At 29.5% G+C, this 25,044-nt stretch overlaps 1 protein-coding gene across 1 annotated transcript in view; it reads right to left on the reverse strand.

Annotated features, from left to right (window-relative positions):
- LOC111618790 (TBC1 domain family member 24-like) overlaps positions 1-25,044 on the reverse strand; it is a 41,307-nt gene that overhangs the window by 15,482 nt on the left and 781 nt on the right. The window contains exons 2-4 of the mRNA XM_023360360.1: positions 9,163-9,340; positions 3,918-4,056; positions 1,154-1,470 (exon numbers count right to left, since the gene is read on the reverse strand). Of these exons, the coding sequence (XP_023216128.1) occupies positions 1,154-1,470; positions 3,918-4,056; positions 9,163-9,300 (594 nt within the window). The 5' untranslated portion in view covers positions 9,301-9,340. The remainder of the gene's footprint in view (positions 1-1,153; positions 1,471-3,917; positions 4,057-9,162; positions 9,341-25,044) is intronic.

The following is a 25,044-nucleotide window of genomic DNA, read 5'->3' on the forward strand; positions in this document are numbered from 1 at the left end:
AAAAAAAAAAAAAAAAAACTAACTGTACAGAATCAAACAAAATTTTTTACAAATAAGCCTTAAAATGTCAGCTATCAAATTATATAATGAAAATTTAGTTTAAAATGAAACTGGATGGTAAAAATACATCTAATTCTTCTAGTAATAAAAAAATGAAATTACTTTCCGAACAACCCAATAAAATTCATTTAACATTTTTTTTACACTTCTCTGAAGAATAACATCAGAAAACAGAATTTTAAAAGTACAAATATGAATCTAAAAGTAGCTTCTTTGTATAAAGTTGAAATGTTTGCATCCATATTTGAGAATCTAATTATTGCTCTACAGATCTGTGGAAACTGTATGGTGTTGTAACTCTCATTTTTATAATTATCAGTTTCTTTAGTAAATTGGTTATGCAGATCTCATACGTTCAAACACACGTATTTGCATCTCGCTTATCATTAACTTGATCACTTCATTTTCGTTGATAGATGCATCCTGCTGGAAAAAAAATCTCTCAAAATAGCTGCAAAATTTGGAATTGAAACTTTATTTCAAGCAACACCATAGCCTGGTATTTAAGAAATTGACTGGGGAGAGCACTGTTGTGTACATCAGGGCTTCTTAAACTACGGGGGTCATGACCACATTTGGGGTCGCTTAACGAAATCTAGGGGTCGTGAGATTTTAATGCAAAATATTGAAAATAATTTGTGAGAGTTTGGAAATGGCAAACTTTGTGTCACAGGTTTCATAAGTTGCTCTTTGTGTCACTTCTGGTGCAGCGAGACAACGATTCAGCAACACTGATTGTAGTGTGAACTAGTGTAGTGTTGTCGCTTTTCAGTGTATTCAGTTGTCTCTGTTCCATTGTAACACAAGAGTGAACTGTGGTAGTACACCATTATTGTTTTTGCAAATTGGTATATATCTTTATTTTATATTTTTTTTGGGTCGCGAAAAAAAATCACAATCATAAATGGGGTCATGAATAAAAAAAGTTTAAGAAGCCCTGATGTACATCAATGCCACATATTGGGTTGTTCAGAAAGTAATTTCATTTTTTTCCGTGGAAAAAAGCACAATATTTTTATAATAAATAAATATTTTATTGAATTATATATTGACCATTTTGTTCNATTAAAAATTATTTACTTAGAATACTTACTGCAAATTTCTTTGTCAATTTCTGCATGACATAAGCTTTTTCTTCGTGCGTATTTCTTGTTTGACTTATAAAATCTTTAGTATTTGAAGTTATTAAGTTAGAAATGCAATAAAATACTTGCTCTTCGTTCATATAATGCATAAGAAGAGACGACAAAGGGTAAATTAAGGGACTGTACACTATTTCTGGATGAGTGCGATAAATAGCGCACATAACCCTCATTGTTTTTTTCTTTCCGGCATTATTTAAAAAATAATTCATGCAATACGAAGGATCTACAAAGGATGGTAATGAAGAAGGTGTACCATCGTGACTACCTGTAGAAAAATAGAATTTTCTTAATTATAGAAAATAATATTTTCAAAATAATTTAGACATCTTAAGTTAGTTTCAATTCTTGAATTTTTAATTCTATGGTTCATGAAGAACTTGAAAATGAAAATTAGCAATTTAAAATATGTTTATGAAGAAAACATTTCTTTTTTGTTTTTTATTACTATTTACTAATATGTCATTATTAAATATATATATATATATATAAAAATCAATTCCTGTTGGTTTGTCCTTTATACAAATCTTTATTCTTGAACCAATCTGGACCAAAGTTTGTATGAGTATTACTTAGACCATGAAATCGACACTAAGCTAATATTACCCAAAAATATTGGGGTAGTATATAGATTCCGCATCTGACTTGTTACCTTTACATGAAGTGCCATCTTTTGGCAAAATTATAAATAAATGCTGATTGTTTTTAGTCTGTTGATTATAGATTGTTGGTTTGCCTGACGATACCTACCGACTAGCTTAATGCCTAATCAAAGGCATCATCACTGTGGAATCACATTAAAAAGTTGTCCCTTTCAACAAATATGAGGATCCATCTATTGAGAAACAGATCAGAGAATTTTTGCTAAACAACTTTCGTGTCACGGTGATGGCAAATTCACTGATGATCCGGATACTAATTTGATAACACTTACTACATAAACCACAAATGGATTTATGAGAAAGTAATATTGGCATTTAAAATCGAATGCATTGCCGAATTGAATTTGCATATCCAAGCGCAACTTCCAGGAACTTACATAACATACAAGTCTGTTGATTCCATTTTCAAGGCAGATCTTTATGCAGTAATGTACCTGGTGCAGTTTTTAAACTCCTTGGAACCAGCTGAACTACTATCTCATAACTTACAGCTAAAGATTGTAGCACCAGTAATACTTGTAAGGAGCCAATTCCAACCCATTTTATTTTGTTAAGGATAGACTACTGCATCTCACTCAGACAAAACTCTTAACTCAAAACTCACCTTACTATAACAATGGCAAACCAACTACATCATCAAACCCAAGAATAACATCTCAGGGTGAAGACTTCTGGTAGGGAGTTAAAAGAATAATCTCCCACCCCACGTTGTTACCAAAAATTAAAAAGAAAAAATATATATAAATACTGTAACGGGAATGACACAAGATGGAGAAAAGATTATTAGAATTAAATGAGTGTTAGACTTAAGTATGTAAACAAGGTTAAGTGGGCATATCACTAATGTCACCACAACTGCACTAGAAAAAGAGAGAGATGAACAGAATCGAGTGAAGTATAGCTAAGGATCAAGCGAAGTTAAGGAATTTAAATTCATTGACAGCATAGAAGTTATTGCTGATGGTTAGACAAGTTAATTTGTAAGATTACTTTGTGAATTTTCTGTGTATAGTCCAATTTCATATTTCTTGTCAGTTCTTGTGGAGATGGTTTTAAATTAATTTGTTAAGTCCCCAAGTATCAGGAAAGTTTTGTATATATTGGTTTTGATTTGACAAAGCATCTTTCTTTAATTTTCGAATTTTTTCTAACTTACAGTAGAGCGTCGTTTATCCGAATCAATTGGGGACTGGGGTGGTTCGGATAACTTATTTTTCGGATAACGAATCATATACGAAAAAATATATTAATTTATCCCATGTTGAAATTTCTCTCCGTTGCGTGTCGCTTCGCGTTGAATTTTTGTCGATGTTAAGCCTAACGAAGACTATTGTATCGTTAAAAATTATTTTTTTATTTTGTACAAACAAAATAAATATATTGAAAAATATAAAAACAATAAAAAATTATACTTCATATGTTAATTTAGTATCAAAAACGTAAAATATTTGAGTAGCCCGAGAAATAACCAAAGATTGCAGCGCCACAGCACTAGCGAAAATTTAAATTTGCCGACTGGAATGCTTTCGGATAACAGATGTTTCGGATAACCAGCTTTCGGATAAACGACGATCTACTGTATTTCATATTATACATAGTCAGTCATAAAATAATAAATAGAATTATTTTTTCTTTACTAAATTAGTTATTTCTGGCAGTTACTACATTAATAGATTATATTTTGATTGAACTAATTCCATTATGTTTCTTTTTCGCCCATTCAAAGTCCAGGTCGACACTTGGTCTATGTCATACACGTTAAGTGATTTCCAGGCTTTTGAAAAAAGACATTACATGCTTTTGTGAAATTTGGACCCACCAAAGTTATGCAATGGGACAAGAATGATCTTTTATCATTCTTGTCCCATTGCATAACTTTTTGCTTTTGTAGTTTTGTTATTATAAATACTTGGTTCAATAAATGCAGATTTCAGTTACTAGAACCATTATTTTTATCATTGTCTCAATTCCACACTCTCTCAAAAACCCGAGCAACACTGGGCACACATTGCTAGTATATTATTTTTCTCAAAAGTTAAATGTAAGTAATTACCTAAAACTTCCTCCAATGTTTCTTCATAAAAACCTTCAAGAAATTTTTCTTTTCCATAATGAACACAAAGAAGCGGCCATAATTCTTTTCTAATTGGATGATTAATAGACCAGTGATTGCTTCGAATTATGTCTTTGACCTAAAAAATAAAATACTTTACTGTAAAAAAAAAATATATTAATAAACACTTACATATAATTCTACAAAATAAAATGCAAATACATTAATCTGTTGCACTGAAACCAAGTTAAAATCTTATCTCTGAATACAGATCTTAGTAAAAAATATACCTATTACAATGTTCATGTTAATGAAAATACTTAAATAATAAATTTATGTATACTCTAGGTTATTATTTGTTTATATAAATTAAACACTATCAGATTTTTGAACTATAAATCAATTATTGTTATTATACATTATTACTATAATTTTGAAGCTAGCTGTAGGCTCATCTTATATTTAATATATTTAATAATTTAGTTAATTTAAGATGTCTGAATGAAAAGACTATATATGCTTATATAGACCACACCAGAATGAAATTTGATGCCAAATGCAATAGAGGGTCTGTGGAAAGTGAATGATCAGACCTGAGGAGTGATATACATATGGTAATCTGCATATATGTGTGGAAGCAAGATCAGACAAGTGATCTAGATTACATAATTAATAGTATAATTGTCCAATATACAAAAATTGTATAGTGTAAGAACCGACTTCCAGGGAAAAACAGTTAATTGCGTATCAGGAAAAGCCTAGGGTCAAATCCTATGTGGGTGGTGAAGCAGGAGGCAAGGATGAAACGTGTCCTTACAATAAAACTGTTTTATTATAATAAACTGATGCTTACACGAATGTCGACAGGTAGTGCACGTCGAAAGGTAGGTTAACAGTCCAAAATAACAGAATTTGCTTGTCAGTTCACTGTTCAGATGTTTCATGAGGACCAGTGGTGGTGCTTGTTGGTTTGAGATGCCCTGGAGCTGAGAGGATGAGGATACTGATGAGGTAGTCCGTTGTTGGGATGGTGCTTACCGAGGTGGAGGAACATCATCAATGTTCCAATGTGGGAATAACGACACTGATTATTCACAATTATAGTAGGTAAAAATTGGCATTTCGACCTTGAGATTTAGGGTTTTTATAGGATTTTTCCCTTGAATCTAACCTTTTGATTGGTCCTGTATCTCCTTCCTCACTTCCCAATTGGTCTCCTTTTTGTTTCTAGGTAAAACCCAGGACTTGTTTGGGTCACAAGAAAGGTCCAATTCGTGGTGTTTGTCCAATACTTTTTAGTTGATTCTGACCGAAGTTTGTTGATAAAACTATAATCTGTGCTCTCATAATTTAGCCTGTTGTTTCTATTTCTGTCAATTTTAGGATTTAATGATTGCACATGATGTTTTTCTAACTGTCTAATCTTTTGACTTTTAACCTAGATCGATTGTTTATGAGTGCTGACATCAGAGTTCTATCTTCCTTGTCTGACATTCCACCTTATCTGTTATGTCATTTGTCTTCATGTTTGTTTTAACAACTACAGTTTTTTTTTTCTTTCGCTTCTCTCCCTTACATAACTAACATGACCTTTAGTCCGACTTGACAATAGCATTTTCACTTTTAACATGTAAAAATTAAGTTTTAGTTTAGACCTTTTCTGGCTAAACTTGGAGTTGTTCTTTTCTTCCAGGCTTCCTAATATAAATTTAATAAAATATAACAACATTGCCTATCTTTAGCTTTCAAATTACAGTTATAATTAATTTATAATGCAGTGGAATTATAGTATAAAAAAATCTGACATAATTAGCTTATAACTGCATAATGAAACAGATGTTATTTCTACTCTGAACTAATTTAGTAGTTCCAGTTCTCGCGACCTTTCTTCATGAATCGTCTTAAGTCCTTTTTCATCATCTTTTGTACAAAACATTAATTAATGTAACTAACTACTACTTAGTAGTCGTACATATACTAACATAACGAAACCTGGTATATTAGTAATATGCCAAATGACTGCCATATTAAATTGGGCAACTTCTCCATTAATTTCTAAATAATTTGTCACTAGAGGCTGCAATAAGTGCCATCTCTTATTAAATTTAATAATTATAATTATATTAATTTTTATAAATAATTTAAAATATTCTGGAAGAAAAGAATTGGAATTTATAGGTCTATAATTTTTTCAAATTGCAGCTCAATAATTTTTCTATAAATGCAATATTTACAACATACTTCCCATGTAGTTTATAAAATCCATTATCAAAATTCAAACACTTTATTATCATACAAAGATGCTAAAATAATTCCTTTTATAAGATTTTTTTTTATTTAAACAAGTTTTATATGAAATCTTTCAGATGTAAAGGTTAGCAACTTTGATCACATACAGGATCATCTCAACCTGTCTAATATGGATCACTTTTCAAATATTAATAGTAGACCAGTTTTAATTAGCAGTCGTTGACCATTATCTCTTCCAGGAGGAGGTCAACCACTAATTTTGGTCGAATTACATTAACCCGTTCAGCCACGGTCCCTTTTTCCTATCAGACCAGTGGTATGGTGGCATTTCAATAGAAAAATTACATAATACAAGGTTACCAGCAAGCACAAATTATGTTTTAAGTGATTTTCGAGGGTGCTGAGTTTAAATATTGGTCCATTTTTTGCAAAATTTGATTGGCAGATTACAGTTTCATATTCGTCTGTGAATGGTACAGTTTCTTAGAGTTAACATTAGGAAAAAATGTGATATCTTAAATTTTTTATTTTCAATTGGTGTCTACTTTACTATTGAAATTGTGCCATTTTGTACCATTCAAGTATTGTGATAAACGTCACATTTATCACAAAACTTGGCTGAAATAACCAAACTCTTCATATGATTTTCATTTTAATGTTTGTTATATTATAATATTTGATTTATATAACTACACAGATTATCTTACATAAGGGTTTATCACATCAAGTGACCAATCTAATCACTATCACATTTTGAATTTTCTTTATTATCACATTTTGAAAATTCTTTATTCCTCTACTGTATGCAATTTAAAAAATTCTTTAAATGTGTTAGATTGGAAACTCGGTGTGATAAACTCTTACGTAAGGTAACCTTTGTAAATATAATCAAATACTATACAGTGGTACCTCAGGTTACGACCGCCCCAGCATACGAAATTTTCAGGATACGACATGAAATTCGAACATATTTTTGCTCCACGATACGAACAAAAACTCACCATACGACGTTACATTAGTTCGCATTTTTCATTTGTTTTTCTTACTACAGTTATTTTTTTAAATGTATTACTTGGCTTTAATTTGAGTATGTTTTTCGCGTTGGAACGAATTATTTGGTTTTACATGTAATCGTATGGGAAAAGATGATCCACCTTACGACATTTTCATGATACGATCTCAGTTTCGGAACGGATTAATTTCGTATCCTGAGGTACCACTGTATATAATACAGTTAGAAGTACGAAATAATCTAAAATCTTAATCTTTGCTATTATTACTTTTTGCCTGAGTAATGCCAGACTCATCTGCTAGTTGTATTATATTTTACATATTTATCTTACTCCATATTAATTTGTATCCATATTAATTTGTATTATAAGCTGGTATGTGCATAAAACATTATTTAAATTTGTATGCAGTCCTTTAAAATGGTCAAACATTGGTTTTATTCATTTGAATTCTGCTAGTTGCTTGAATCTCATTGGCAGAATACAAGTAACAATCCAGACAAAATGCAAATAATTTTATATTAAGTATGTTGCAATCTCATATTTAATAAAAACAAATTACTATTATATGTAAATCTGTATATCTTATTATAAATCAACATTAAATATAGAAGTTTTTTAAATTCAAGTTTTCTATTTATTATCATTTCTCTTCTTTATTACTTGCAATGTAAATACTTGTCAGACTTCCTCTAGAAACCTTCAATTATAAATGATAGCAGTTTTATAAACATGTAACGTAATAAGGAAATTCCTATGTTTCACACAATCCTGTATTGCATAATAGAATTATTCTTCTGTAAGTATTAATTAAAATAAACTTTGTCTATGTAACAACTTATTCAAAAAAAAAAAATATACAACTCAGAGATAACTTTGAAGAAATATGTTAATTATCTTGTTTTAAATATTGATATTTTGGAAAATTATTTAAAAGGAATTCATAGACTACACAATGATGAAAGTTTCAAATTATATTAATGAAAACTTATAACTATATATAATGTAGAAGTATTAATAAATCAATTTAAAATCCAAATATCTTTATTGATATAAACTGCTAAGTGCGTAACATTCTTCTTGATAATTAGGACTTAATAAATTGAGACGATTCTCAACACATCATCACATATACTGAGTTTTTCAATTAGATTTTTAAAATTTTAAATATTGAATCTTATAAAAAAAAATACTTAAAAATTAACTACATTTAGAAGTCTGTTTTATTATTGAAAATTATTAGCTAAAGTGAGTAAATAAGTCACAAATAAAAACAGAACAGTGATAATGGAGGTAATAGATTTTTAATATAGTGTTAGGTATGAGCGCAGTCAGTTCGGTTAACTGAAAGCGTTCCAGTCGACAAATTTAAATTTCCGCTAGTGCCATGGTGCTGCAATATTTGGCTATGTCTTGGGCTACTCCAATATTATTTTTGTTGGTGTGAGTGTTTTAGCTGGCAGAACTGGTGCGACCATGTGAGGGTACTTAAGGATGCGCCAGGATTTGGATGAATTTCAACATGGAATAGGTTAATTAATACACTTTTTCGTACATAATCATTTATCTGAACAATCCCGAATTGTTTCGGATAATCGATGCTCTACTGTACTTGATAAAATGATGGCAGGAATCTTAATATTGAACGAGCATTTATTTATTGACATTGTCACAATGCTGGGCTTTAATTTTTAATCATATTTTAATTAAAAAGTAAGCTTTCTGTATCTGGTCTTGATTTTCATATATCAAACTCGATTCTTAAAGATTAAAGAAGGATGGACAGTGGGAACGTAAAGGTTTGCAATTTAAAAATTGCAGCCCAAAAATAAGTATTTTATCCATGTTCATATAACAATTTGTGACTTATTTTCTCTTGCATATTAAAAAAAAAATGGCATTTCTACATCTTATACTCATACTCTTAGTTTTAATTGAAATAAGTTAAATCCGAACTTAATTTATAATTCAATTTTAAGTAATACCTGATTCATTTGTCCATCTTTCAGAAATTTCTTTATCACTTCAATGTCATCACAAGTGTAAGTAGAGATAGTACCTCTCGGGATATTTTTCTGATCAACATTGTCTACATCCAAGCCTCCTAATCCAGAAACTGCCATTTTCTTTTCTTTTCTTTCAGTAGATGTTTGTAAAGTTCATCTTAATTTAATAATATTAAATTTATTAAAATAAAATTCAATTATTATTTAAGCTCATTAAATTATATATATATATACACAGGATGAGGCATTTAGAATTTCAAATCTTGGATGTATAAAAAAATGCATCAAGGTTGAAGGTTATGATTTTGAATACCTGGAAATATTTCACTTTTTTCAGGTTAAATGCTTCATCCTGTGCACAAATAAACTCTCGATCATAATAAATATGTTCAGATCTACATATTTCCTACTGTCGGAGAAATATAAATTACTTAAAGCTGAAATATATTTAAATTAGGATAATTATAATATCTTCGGAACGTCACATTTAAGGATAGTTTATAGTCCAACCGTAGAATAGTGCTTAGTAATGGGAATTTTCAGCTATGATTCAGCTGCATGTCATACTATAGACCGTGAAGTTTGATGCTATTAAAAAAGTTTTAATTGAACTTTTGTTTAATTGCACCACTTCCTTTTTCAGTTTGCAATATGAATTTTGATCTGGTAATAAACATAGTTAAATGATATTCAACTTGGAGATCAATGTCATGCTGCATTAACTTCGACATTGTGGTTTTATAGTTTAAAATCTGTTCAAAGTCAGACTCTTAATTCTAGCAATGGCTAATGATTTCAAAATGCAAAGCTGGAGTTAACTCTGGCATTTAATCTTTTCAGAGAAATCATGAGATAAATAACATAATACTTATAAGAAAAGGGAAGTTTTTGTATGTCATGTGAGATATTCTAATCTAATATTTTATTGAAACAAAGACAGAAATTAATGGAAGTTTAAAAGAAGTTACTGTATTAACAGAAGAATAAAATACCAAAAAGTAAATAAATAAAACTTGTGAATGAATAAAATACTAATATTTTTGTTGCTGATAATATAACAGCAAAATTTTAATTATTATATTGTATGTAAATATAATATAAATTCAGAAACATTAAAGTCATTTCAACCAGTACAAGATTAATAAATATTTAAAAGTTTAATTATAGTTAATTATAATTCAACTGTTTAAAAGAACAAAAATGTTAGTGCTCCGGCAAATATCATATTTAAAAACAAATAATTTTGCTTTATTAAACCATATTCAGGTTGTATATCTTCTACGAACATCAAAACAACAAACTGAATATAAAAATACAGTATCAGAAATTTTTTAAATTTAAAAAAAGGTAAGGAAAATGAACAACAACATTAAAAATCTAAATTTTAACTATTTACCGAATGGAAAATAAAATAAGATTCAATGGTGATGCAAATATAACTAATTTAATTAGGTTTGCGTCAATTAATATCGGACTATTTGTTGCACGATTTGTTACATGTAGATGTGTAAATATAAATCGAATCAAATGCACATTAGAATCGGCATATGTTCTAAACTATCTGTTGGAAAAAAAACTATAATTATAACAACAAAAATAACAGCATATTGGAAAAGGTACATCTGTAGATTTTTCAATGCTAAATATAGACTTTCTATAATAGTAAAAAGTGCTTGGAAGAAGATCTTTAAGTAAATAGAGTGTTTATACTCAATTTAGTTAAACAAAGGAATTTAGCTGTAATTTAACTTTTAATATTGTAATTAATATGAAAATAATTTTCATACAAATTTTTAAAAGTTGTTAAACACTAATCTAAATCTCTCAAACAGAATGGCCATTTCTATACTTCTGAAAAGGCAAAGGATATTGCATACATGTCAGTAGGCTACCCCCAAACAATTCAGTATCCAGGATTTCTTTATGAAACTTATGGAAAACCTATTTATCACATTTATGGTCCAAAATAATTTTCTAAAGTCGGAAAAAAGTCCGAATCATGAAATGTTTTGTTTCCTTTATTCTTACATTCCATTAAAGTAAATTTTCTAACACTTTGGGTTTGTGGAGGCTTTTTATATACAGTATTTTCTATTTCTAATAAAATCTTTCATTACATTTACTAATCTAATGGATAGTGTCAAATGTCTATTGTACCTCCTATATAGGTACAATTTATGTCACCAATTATTGTTTAGTAGAATATTTCAAATGGAAACAGAAGTGAAGCATTACCTATCCTGTAATCAAAATGTTAAAATGAAATCTGATTTATTTTACTGCTATAAACTTAATCATAATAATTGACTTTCTCTCTTTTGGAGTATTTTTAATTAATTATATCATATAAATTCCAATAAATAAACATTCATTCTGCTTTGTAACAATAACGTTGTTCTCATTTTGTTTTATGGATTTAGTTAGACAATAAATAGAGAAGGAGAAAAAGACTTGTTCATCCCGTTAAATCTCTGAAAGGAAATAATCTGGAAATTTCGTGTCGGCAACACTGATACCCTCATCGAGTTATCACTTAATAAAAAAATCCAGCAATGAGTTGTATAACTTTCCCGGACAAATAAGTTAAAATTACGTCTGATGCCATTTGTTATGAGATTTTATTTAAAAAATAAATTATATATTATTATTATAAAAAAGCAAAATACCTAATTTTGAGGGTAAAGATGAGTTTCTTAAGCAATTCTTAATGCCAATAACAAGTAAAATTTTCATTGAGTCCAACTCCACTTGAGATATAACACCCCTCTATTGCCTCACCCCCTCAACCACTAACCACCAAAATTTAATAGCATCAATGCCTCTTATATACAAATTACCATGCCGAATTTCGTTACCCAGCTTTTACCTTGACCTGAGATATTAAATGAGACACACAATGTGGAAATTTGCAAAAAACCTGGAGGGCAAAATTCGATATGATTACAATACTTTCTCGTGTTATATATATAAAAGCCGGGAAAGTAAAAGATTAAGTATTGTTAAGGTAAGTTTTTCCGTAAGAAAAACTTGAAATTGGTTAAAGGAATCAAGATATTTATTGGGATTAAGCGCATTTCGGATTTTTATTCCCATATTCAGATCTGTAACATTCCATATTCCAATATTTCCAATAGAACAACTGCTCGAATGTACCTGATAAAATTACAAATTAGAACATTTTCTTAAAATTATAAACGTGAAAATAATATAAATTTATCAGTGCATAAAGTAAGAAACAAAAATAAATAACAAAATACAAATAAAATAAACTGTAGATAATGTAAACATAATAACAAAAATAGTAAAAACAAAGCAAAAATAAAAATAGAAATAAAATAACAGTAAATAAAAATGTATGATGATTAAGTAGTAAGCACAGATAATTTTAGAATTGCTAAAACACTACATGAAACGTCGGTCTAACTTACAGAAGTTTGTACTATATAAATAGCTGAGACTTTGGGAGAAGTTTAACATGGAGTCTTTAGGGACAGGCTCATGACTGTAGAAAAGAAATAAGCCTAGGATGTAGTTCATTCCCTTCCCTTTTATTTATAACCAAAGTTTGACAGTAATGATGTCGACTCTTCAGCAGTTCTAAGTGGAAAACATCTTGTATTTTTTTAATCAGAATCTTGGTGTCTTTCCATTGAGGAGCTTTTCTTTTTCATGAAGATCTGTTCTGTTAGGTTCTTGCTGCACAGCTTTCAACTAAAGTCTGGATGTTATGAAATAAGAGCCTTCCCTTGTACTGTACCTCCCGATTCCAGATTTCCAAAGGTCTCTAAAAGCTCTTCAGTTATCCTAACACTCACAATGAAGTTAAGTATATAAGACCAATAATTGAAAAATGATTCCAACAACAGGATTGGAAGTGGGACTGGCCCACATCATCAGAACACATCTAAAATGAAACCAGTACATTGTCAATGACACGTATCATGTAGTACAAGACATCAGACAGTTGAACCACTCCAAATGTAGGCTCCCGATTGTTTTAGGTTACAAAAGTCTATCAACCTTTAAAGTTATATGCAATCTTCTCTCACTCATTACACATATTACACAGCCTCTTGAAGGATCATTGGAATAATATCATACCAGAATATGTTTATACTGTAGCATGCTCTTCCAAAATAGGAATGTTCAATGACAAATGTTACATACAGTTTAAGGAAGTGGAGATTGTATCCTTGGTTGCAAGAAAGTTTGCTGAAGTATGATTTTTATTGAAACCTCCCATAGTACAAACCTTCAGCAAGTATATCATGGCCATTTACCAATACATAGACAATATAATCGTCATTTGGAATGAACAAGAGGCTTACAAATCTAAAAAACTAAGTCCAAAAATTTAACAACAATTGACAATGTTGGCCTGACCTTAGAGATAAACCAACTCCACAAACATATGGCAGTGATTAAAAAATCAAAATGGCAGTGTACCGAAATATTGTTTCTTCTGTCATACAGTTGTTCCACCTCAGATGACCCATGTTGTTATAGGACAGCAGCCTTTAGAATACTTCTCCCAGAGCCTCTCTCTATTCATCAGATGTGAATGATTTACAGAAAGAAATAAATATAATTACAGAGATCGCTACATTCTATAGGTTTCAATGCAACCTACTGTAGTACAGAATCTTTCAAACAAAATCAGGCAGCACAAACTACGAAACACCAGCACTACAATTGAAATAATAAACAGGTTACTGTCACTGGAGCTTCCCTATCCTTTGTAAACACCTAAGTAAAAGTGGTGACTGTAAGACTGCCAGCAATATATAATATAATTAAAAATAAAAAAGAATCCATACCAAGGGAGCAACAAAGTGGCATATATTCTATCTCATTCTATCTATATTATACTTCTTCACATCATCAATCCATTTTCTCTATGGTCTGCCTCTTTTGTTAGATCCATCCATATTACCATAGATTAGAATCTTTATTTTTGTTCATTCTTGTGATGTGTCCAAACAGTTGAAGTTTTCATTGTATAATTTTTTGTAAGGGATTCTTTTTCATATATATCCTATTATAAAGTTCTTTGTTTGTAACTTACAGACTAAACTGTCTGAGCATAAAGATCTCGAACTAGGGAATTAGCTACAGCTCCTAAATGAAAGGACACCAAGATTCTGGTAAAAAATAAATAAATACAAGATAGCTGAAGATCTGATCATCACAACTGCCAAACTTCTGATTATAAATAAAAGAGAAGGGAATGAACTAATTCATAGACAGTGATGGCAAACCTATGGCATGCATGTCCAAAGTGGCACATAAGGAGAAACCATCATAACAAATCACACAATTCTGATTTATCATCTGTCTTTTTCTATCATCCTTTAGGTTTAACACCGATCCTTTATTCAACTAGCTTTTTTACATTTATTGTAATTACAGCATATTCATTAATTTTCTTTAAATATTGTCATTCAAAGTCTAAAACTTTGACATGCATAAACATCTTTAAAGTTAAGTATGCTTATGGCACATGGGCCCAAAAGATTTACCATCTCTGTCCTAGAGTATGGCATATTTCTTGCCTATAGTCAGGAGCCTGCCCTGAAAATTCCAGGTTAAGCTTCTTCCCAAGTTTTGGCTATTTATATTGTACAAACTTCCGTAAGCCAGTCTGACATTTCATATAGTGTTTTAGCAATTCTAAAATTATCCGTACTTACTACTTAATCATCTTATGTTTTTATTTACTGTTATTTTATTTCTGTTTTTATTTTTGTTTCTTACTTTATGCATGGATAATTTTATATCATTTTGATGTTTATAATTTTTTTTAAAAATGTTCTAATTTGTAAATTTTTTTACAAACATTTGAACAAATACAGTTTGTCATGTTCCTTACTTATAACTGAAATATTCTCTTTCAAAATTAGAGCTAGCGAGAGGTATGATTGAGGCTTGGAGAAGATGCATCAGTCTATGAAATATTTATAGAACTCTACTTTGTGTCTTGCTATGTTAACACTTTACTATGCTTTATTATTTTCAGATATGCTAGATGAATATAAGAGGAAGGAAGGAGTGGAAAAGCATATCTCTGGACAGCCAGATACTGAAAATATCAGTTTTACATGTCATTAATGATGGTGCTTTATTAAAGGGTATGGCTAATTGATATGAAATAAATGTGATGACACTAAAAATATATGTCTGTGCTCAAGAGTCACATGAGAATTATAGACTACTTCTTAGGAGAGACAGTGCCCACCAGTGGCCAAGTGATCTTTGTACCCTGAATACTGGGGGTTTGGTCGTGGGTTTGCACCTCGCTTGGATGGGCTGGCCACATAGAGTTTTCCAGGTTTTCTCCACATCTGTAACACCTATATAGGGGCCAGTTTCCCTTAAAAAGACCTCCCGGAAGGCACCAGCCTAGGGAAATTGCCCAAGTGTTGCATTGCCATTACTTAACAAACAAACAAGAGAGATGTGGAAATACTAACAATTGGTAATTCTTCCTCTTTTTATCTTGTCTCCTATTAATGGGAAGTGATGTTATGTATGCCAAAATGGTGACCCATTAAATATTAACAAATTTAACTGTTTGTATATGTGTAGTGATCTAAATACCCTAGCTCACACATCTAACAGCAAGAGAAAACATAACAAGAATGAAATATCCTTCTCATCTAATTACAAAAAGTTCCAAATTTTCACAAAGAAAGAAAAGTTATTGGAAGACTACTTAGGTAAAGTAAGCAAATTATACCACAGCCTTATAATGAAACAATCAAAGCAACTGGCTTATGAGTTTGTTATAAGTAACAATAAAAAAAATGCCTGTGTCATGGGAAACTCTTAAGCAAGCAAGTTATGACTGGGTGTTTGGATTCATGAAATGTAATGACACCAGTACCTTACATCTGTTAAGGGTCATTACCCTTAACAGGAATTGTGTGTGTAAATTCTTCAGCAATTAAAAAAATGTATGTCAAAAAAAAATTGGCCAGAGGCAATTTGGAACATCTAGGAAACTGAACTTCAAATGTTCATAAGTCAAAGAAGATAATAGTGTGCAGAGAAGAAAAACAAGTTGGCAAAATAACTTCAGGAGAACATGTATATACTTGTTGCACAATCAGTGTGATTGTAAACCATATACTACTTCCTTTTATGATCTTTCCCTGCAAACTGTGGCAAAATTACATGATTGACAATAGTCCATCAGAAACAGCTGTTATTGTTCATGAGAGTGGATGGATAACCCTCCAAATTTTGTAAAATTTTTAAGCACTTTCAAAAACATTTGAAGGCTACTACAATAATGTTTGATAATAACAGACAATCATAAAAGCCATAATTATGCAGAAACCATAACATACACCAAAGAACATTGTATAACTCACTATTTTCCCTTCAAGCCTCATATAAATTAGATAGGGGCATATTTGGTTTTCTACACACTGACCATCATTGAGTTTGCAGATGTCTAACCCATGCCTTGCCTTTGGCATTCACTCCATCTAACATTAAAAGTGGATTTAGAGTCACGGGTATCTGTCCCATAAGCACAAATATTTTTTTTTGTTGAAGACTTCAAATCAGCATATGTTACTAATCATAAAAATACAAAAAACCCACAGTAATATCTTCCAACAAAAAAATCATCAAGAATCTAACAAAGTTTACAAGCAGCACAGCATCAGATTATCCATACAGAAGTGATAGCATCCAGTGGACAACTACAACAATCACCAACAAGAAATAACTAGTCTTTCACATAGAATCCATTAGACTTTTTGTCTGTACCACTTTCCAACTTCTCATTTAAGGCTCTCACTAATGTGTTTAAACCAATTCCATTAAACAAACAAAAGTATAATTAATTCATAAAGAAAATGTTATTAAATACAAAAATTAAATTTTTTTTCTAATGCATGGGTAAATATAATTCAAATTGCTTTTACTAGAATAAAAAAAATTTATCAGAAACTTCTAGTTTTGAATTATGCATCTACTTTAGGAATCAGCTAGAGAAATAGATGGAAAGCCTAAAAATATTTGCAATTGCTAAACAATTTCATTTAGATAAAATCCAATTTAATTTACTTTTATGTTTGAAAAGGCTTAATGCAGTTTAATCTAATAAGCTCTAATATCAAAAATGAATAAAAAAAAACTAGTTATTACATTTGAAGAGCTTTCTTAATGAGTGTATAATGTATTTTATGGCAGACAACAAGCACGATCAACAAGTCAATTGTGATCAACTGGTCTATCGCTGCAACATTTTTCGTCAATTACAGATAATACGACATCATTGCTAACAGGTATGTCATTATTTTAGAAATTGTTTTGTAGTACCATAAACAATTCGGTTCAGTGCAAAATGAGTATGCCGAGAAGAAGCAAAACTTATAATTTAGTGTAATGTTATAAAGTGCCTTTATATTTTCTTCTATTCTATAATTTATGTGACAAATAAAATACAATTTTTTCATTGCAGTGGAAAATAAATGTTGTTGTTTAATTTAGCAGTTCTCAACATTTCTCATGTCGTGGATCCCAAAAACCTCCATACCATGATGAACTGTGAACCCTTGCAGAGTTCTGTGGACCACCAGTTAAAAAACGCGAGTTTAATTTTAGATCTTAGTTTCTTTAGTGATAAACTGGATCATTAATTATGTGAAATACATAAATAAAATTATGTTTTGCAAAACTAATTTCATTAGGGTGGATTATTAAATTTACTTGAAACAAAAATGTGCTCATCAATGCTTTAAACTCGTGAAAGTCGATCACATCCGAATGTACAGTACATTGGTCAGGCCTGACATATAAGATGAAATTTTTGTCCCCCCCAAAAAATCCTCTCTGTGTCTTATAAGTAAAATTGCAAATTCCCATAGGCTAATGAATTAGCCAAACAGCCTTTGGTAGGCTACAGGTAACCTCTACCTAGCTCAACTCTTGAATAAAAATGTTATTGTTTAATTAAACATATTATCATCATTTTTTGCTGCAGCTAAGTAGATTTGGAATAGTTTAATTGTAAATAACTTCTTTTAACCTTGTTTTACCCTGATAAATAAAAGTGTGCATTCTAATTTTTTAAATTAACCAGATTCCAATAAAAAAAATTTTGAGAATGGTTTATTAATTGAATATATTAAATATTTTTTTCCTAAATATTCTACATTAAAATAGAGTACATCTTATATGACATAAAATACAGTAATAATGTCTACAGCAAGCATTAGCAACCTTTCTTAGTAAAGAACCATACAACAGTTTTGATATGAAATCAGGATAGAACTGTAAAAACAAGATTAATATAAATTCTAAATAAAGGAAATTTTAGATAACATATCTTCAAATTTATCAATTATAGCCTATGACTTTTGTTCCTTTGCTTATTATAAATTACTTATGATATAAACACACAACTTCACTTTATCCAACAACGGAATATAATCAATTACGTACCTCGAAGCCTGTTACCTTAATATTCAGATTTCGAATAATATTCATATTTAATTGCATTCTAACAAAAATTTGTCTCCACCTGAAGAAAAACCATTGAAGGTTCGAAAACGTTCGTGAAATTTTAATTTTTCATTTTTTGAAGTTAATTACACACCGGTAATAGGCTTTGGGGTACGTAATTGTTATAAATACATTTAAGGATCTTGATAGTGAGCCATACAAGACTACAGATTTCCCATACCTGATCCGTAACATTTTTTCCCCCATAACAAAAATAATAAAGCCGAAATTATTAAAGTGTTAATCATATACGAGCTGCTCATTTGCCAAATCGATTAATTCCATAAAACAAGAAGTAGAGATATTGATAAAATAATAAGCATTTTTTTAAAAATTTCATTTAAAATTAAAATTTAAATTACAGGCATAGTTTTTATCTAACGAATGTATAAAATAATAACAAATATTCCGCAGTTATACTATTTTTACATTTTTCACACAACTAAGGGAATTAATTGATTTTGCCAGTAAACAATTCATATATACAAATTTCCATCTATTGTTTTACTTATAAAATATGTACTAATTTATCAACCGAGAGCTTTTAACTAACTTTATATATAATGATAAATTATTATGATAGCAAAAACTATACCATTATTGCTAATTAAATTAGCAATAAGGGTATCATTTTACATATTACCTAATATATATTAATGAAGAAATTTCTAGAATGATTACTGTAAAAAGTTAAAACGATTCAGCAATCTTTCACCGAGCTGTCTACAAAATTGCTGAATAGTTAGTTAACATTTTGCAATTGCTAAGGTAATTTTATGATATTGGCAATCAAAAATAAAATATGGTTAAATTGAAATTACTTAAATAATAATGTTCAGACTGTGCGTTTCACAATTTATAAAAAAAAAAAATTGCTTCGACAAATTCGGAAAATATTTTATTACATTAGGATGATTCATTTATGAGTATTTTATATTCTTATGCATACGCTATTTCCTAAACAATAATATAATTTAATTTAGAAAATATAAAATATAGACGTAAAACTGTTTATATATATATATATATATAAACATAATAGACTTCTAATATTAAAAATATACGTATATATATTATTAAACAATGAAACAGAACATCTTAACAGTAGAGGTATTCATTACACTACACTAAATCACCCAACCATGATAAGAATAAATCTATCATCTAAATTATTACTATTTCAAAATTTTCCACATTATAATAACGATTATTAAGTTAAAATATATTTATTAAATTATATTAATCTTTCTCTAGAAACATTCTTAAATACTGATATTAATGCAATTAAACAGAATAAAGAATAGCTCGATAACTTGATAAACTACGAGCAATTCCGACATAACTCCATATAAATTTGAAAACGTCGGAATATCGACTTATAAATTTTGTACTTTTTAAACAAATTTCAGTTTTAATTTGTTAATAAAATATGAAAAGATAAGGGAATCACGCGTTTAAATGGCTCTCACTAATGTGTTTAAACCAATTCCATTAAACAAACAAAAGTATAATTAATTCATAAAGAAAATGTTATTAAATACAAAAATTAAATTTTTTTTCTAATGCATGGGTAAATATAATTCAAATTGCTTTTACTAGAATAAAAAAAATTTATCAGAAACTTCTAGTTTTGAATTATGCATCTACTTTAGGAATCAGCTAGAGAAATAGATGGAAAGCCTAAAAATATTTGCAATTGCTAAACAATTTCATTTAGATAAAATCCAATTTAATTTACTTTTATGTTTGAAAAGGCTTAATGCAGTTTAATCTAATAAGCTCTAATATCAAAAATGAATAAAAAAAAACTAGTTATTACATTTGAAGAGCTTTCTTAATGAGTGTATAATGTATTTTATGGCAGACAACAAGCACGATCAACAAGTCAATTGTGATCAACTGGTCTATCGCTGCAACATTTTTCGTCAATTACAGATAATACGACATCATTGCTAACAGGTATGTCATTATTTTAGAAATTGTTTTGTAGTACCATAAACAATTCGGTTCAGTGCAAAATGAGTATGCCGAGAAGAAGCAAAACTTATAATTTAGTGTAATGTTATAAAGTGCCTTTATATTTTCTTCNCATTCTATCTAGCCCTAGCGCTGACACGTGTTTTAGTGTGTATGTAACACGTTCAAACACGTGTCAGCGCTAGGGCTAGAATGAAAAGATAATTTATGTGTACTAATATTAATTTTAAAAGTTTTTACTAAAACACAGTATTCCGCCTAGTTAAAATTTTAGTTCATATATAAGAATTTAAATATTAGTGTTAAAAGTTTGATTTTAAAGCAAATTATACTTGAAATGGCAACCAGTATCTTTCTCTATAATGAGTGTTAATTTTAGGGTTTCCAACATCCTCTATTGTCCTCCTGTTCTTTTTTTTTTATCAATAATGGCCTCCAATTGAGTACAGATTTAACTGTTTAATTTTATTTTGATAACTACTAAAAAGCAGTTTATAGACAAAATTTGTTATGTCCTAATCCGGCATTCACCAGAGGTCAAGAACCACCCAGAAGACAATTTTATTTCACAGACCTTCTATTTATATGCATTTCGGGTGGGAGTTTTCACCAATACCTCTTCAATACAAGTACACAGAGCATCTGCAACAGAGTTGATTTCTCTCAATACTGATTGTTACTGTGATTGATGCAAAGTAAAGTCCAAAGTCCACACTCACCACATCTAAATCCACCAGACTTTTATCTATGGGGAGCAGCAGTGTATAGAGATCATCCCTGCATGCTGGATGACTTGAAAGCTTCAATAACAGCATTTATTCAGTCTTTCAAGTGAGAAATTGATAGCAGTGTTTAGAAACAAAATAAAAAGGATCCAAGTCAGTATTGATGTTAACGGGGATCACTTTCAACATTGTTTATAATTGTCATTCATATTTATCTCCTGTATTATATATATGAAACATGTCTGTTAATAAATATATAAGTGCACAGTGACTTTCCAAACACCCTGTACATTTTACCTATTTCATTTTCTATTAAAATTGGTTTGTTAAATAATATGGTATGTATTACCTACCTATCATAATTTATGGTATTTATTAACTTTACATTTTTTTAACGCTTAAGATTTAATCCTTCAGTGTTCTTGAGTGTTAATTCATTTCCAATCCAGTTTTGAGAAGAAATTTTCATTTTTATTTTGTTTCCCTAAGTTTTCAGAAATCTTCAAATAGTAGACATGGTTACTATTCAAGGGCAGTTATTATTTGAATAAAATTGATATTACAATATAGTAATTTGCTATAAAATAAATGATACCAGTAATTTGACAAATTATATCAGATTAAAAATCATTAAATGTTAATTAAAGTGACTCGCCCAGTAAATGATCTACCAGCTACCAGTGAATGACTACCATGATTGTTCATGGAATACTAAGTTAATGTGTTAAATTACGGTCAAAATCATGGCAATTAATGAACAAGATTAATGTATGACATTTCTTACCAGTAAATGATTGTATATGATTTCCTACTACTGGTCAATTGAATAGTAGTGCAGCCATGCAAAATAATTTCGGATTATTTTGCGTGGCTGCTATTTTCCCTTAGTTAATGAGATATAATTTGTACATATGCTTAAAGTCATATATTCCTCTTTGTTTCAAAACTTTCAGATCCAATCATCATTGAAACAGAGAAGCTATATCAAATACAATTAATGTTAAAATAGTAAAACCTGAAGAATCCATTGAAATTCCAAAAAACATTTGTTCTTATAACAAAATTCATCTTATGATAAAAAGTCTACTTTATTTATTAAATAAAAACTTTTTAGTGCTTGATTTAATCTGAAACTGCTATATCATATTTTCAATACACTTTTTTTTTTTTTTTTTTATTTAAAAAAGAAGCATTTTGTTCAATAAGGAATCTTACAAGAAATTCAATTCTTCATGTCTTTTATATAAGACAAACAAAGGCAATATAATCTACAGTAGTAGTTACAAGAAGGTTCTTCATCTTTCAGTCATGAATAATGAACAAATATAAGTTAGACAAAAAGCAAAACAAATATAAGGTTTGCACCTTCTTAATATGTCAAATGTCATAATTAATTTTGTACAGATGTAAATTATCAAAGCCTGCTTAACTACTATAAGGTTCACAATATTTTCGTTCTTAAATTACAAGTTTGACTTCACGAAATAGTGAAATCGTAACAGAATGTAGCATAAAATCATTTAATATACAATAAATTAATGTTAATTATTCAGCCAACTCATCTTAAGGAATTATAGGTTCTAAACTTAGCAAAATAATGAAATCTATCAGTTTATATTTGTTACAAAAATTTATTTACAGTTAAACTTAAAATTAAACTAAATTTCATATTACATAGTATTTATTTGATACATCATAATTAATCAAATTTTATTGACTTTAGTGGTACTGATTCCAATCAAAATATAACATTGGTTTAACATAAAGCTTTCAGACAATTGCACTGTACTTCTCAATTTACCTTTTATTATCTTTACATTAGAAAAGAATTGCTTGTTGGTGTAATTACAATCATCATGCTTAGATAAATTTTCAGAACTATATCAATGCTTTGGAAAGTATATTTCAGCTTATTATCTTTAATCTCTTTAATCTTTTGATATAAGTCTGATATTGCAATTTCCTTTTAGAAGTATTTTTAAGCTAGATTTGCATGACCTCATATTTGTTTCTAATCTGAGTTTCTTAACCTTTGTAGCTTTGTACTGTTTAGGGTGCAGATATTCTGATTGAAGCTGTAACTCATCTATATCCTTGCGATATTTAGAGATGAACTTCTTGATGATACATAACTTTGCAAAATGAAACAAAGCAATCTGGTAAGAACCAAGCAGTTGAAAAAGATTTTCATAATTTTTTACTTTTGTTAATACACTGCATTTAGAAAAGTCTAAGATTGGAATGTGTGTTTTATTCTGAATTTTTTGCTGCCAGTTAAGACAGCCTTGGCAGAATCACTAGCAAAGAGAACATTAATCACTGTAAACAGCCTTCTACTCGTCACTATAATCGGAGATCAATGACATTTTCTCTCTTGCTTTACATAATTATCAAATTTGTTTCTCTCCCTTCAATCTTGTACATAATCTTGTAATGAGTGGACATTCACAATGACAGATAAATGCGCACCTTTGTTTTATATAGTTTTGATTGTTCTACTGAAAACTTGGAGTATGTTATGCCAAAAGTTTGTTAAAATTGATGTCTTCAATTTAAGTATTTATTCAATAAACCTTGTTCTTTGTGCCTTGTGTCCTGCTTCTCTTCTGTGTTGGTAACTGTAGAATTAAGAGCAGATTTTACACCTTCCCATCTTTCATATAAAGTTGCAATTACATCTGTGTAGGCAATGAATGTCTGATAAGCTCTTCACAAGTTTCTGTTTTAGTCATGTGGAAGAAGTAAGGACGTGTCAGCAACGAAATGAAAATTTAAATAAGCAACAACTTTTCTGTAAGATTCTTCAATCATGCCTCCTATAAGATTTAGAAAGTGAATGTAAAGTTGAATCTTACTTTTACTACTTCTGTGGAAGGCCCCACCGCCATGTGGAGGTCCTGGGCTTGAGCCCATGCATAAAGATGACCCTTGAACTATTAACCATTTAATAAATGAAACTATTCTTCTTCAATGAGTAATTTTTTATAAAAATTCACAAATCTTAGCATTTTTGAATTTAATAATCATCTTTGAAGGGCTATAAATGTTTCAAAACAATAAAAAAAAAATTATCAAAAAATTCTTTATTACCATAAAATCCCATAAACTCAGAACTTATTCTTATTCTACATTTCTCTATTTTTTGTAAATAATATATTTTTGTTACATCAAAAAGTTTATATCCACAATAAAGAATTAAGTTTAAAACTATCACAATTTACAGATTTTATTTTATTTTTTTTGACATCAGAATTAGAGTTATTAAAACATTTTTATTGATTTTATATTTTACTGTACATATGTCAACTAAACGAACACACATGCGTCTCATGTAACACCTTCTAATGTTTCTCAAATTTCCTTTAACAGTTTGCTCTGTCCCATCAGTAATTCTGTTTCATACCGAAGAATTTGCAGCAGTTCGAAAACATTTGTGGTGATCTTTATCTTTTGTTTTTATATCACACCGGTTATAGCTTCTAAGAGTGCAGTATTTAACACATCCCGGTGTTTTGCGGCGTAGATTTTATATTCATTTATCAACTATTTAATTGAGAGATTAATTTAAAACTATCCTAATAAAGGAAATTTACATGCCACAATTAAAAATTTTAACAAAAATAAAAGTAATCGATTAATATGT

The sequence above is a fragment of the Centruroides sculpturatus genome, unplaced genomic scaffold (genome assembly GCF_000671375.1).
Source record: "Centruroides sculpturatus isolate CEXI.00-Female unplaced genomic scaffold, Cexi_2.0 scaffold13, whole genome shotgun sequence".
Classification (NCBI taxonomy): domain Eukaryota; kingdom Metazoa; phylum Arthropoda; class Arachnida; order Scorpiones; family Buthidae; genus Centruroides; species Centruroides sculpturatus.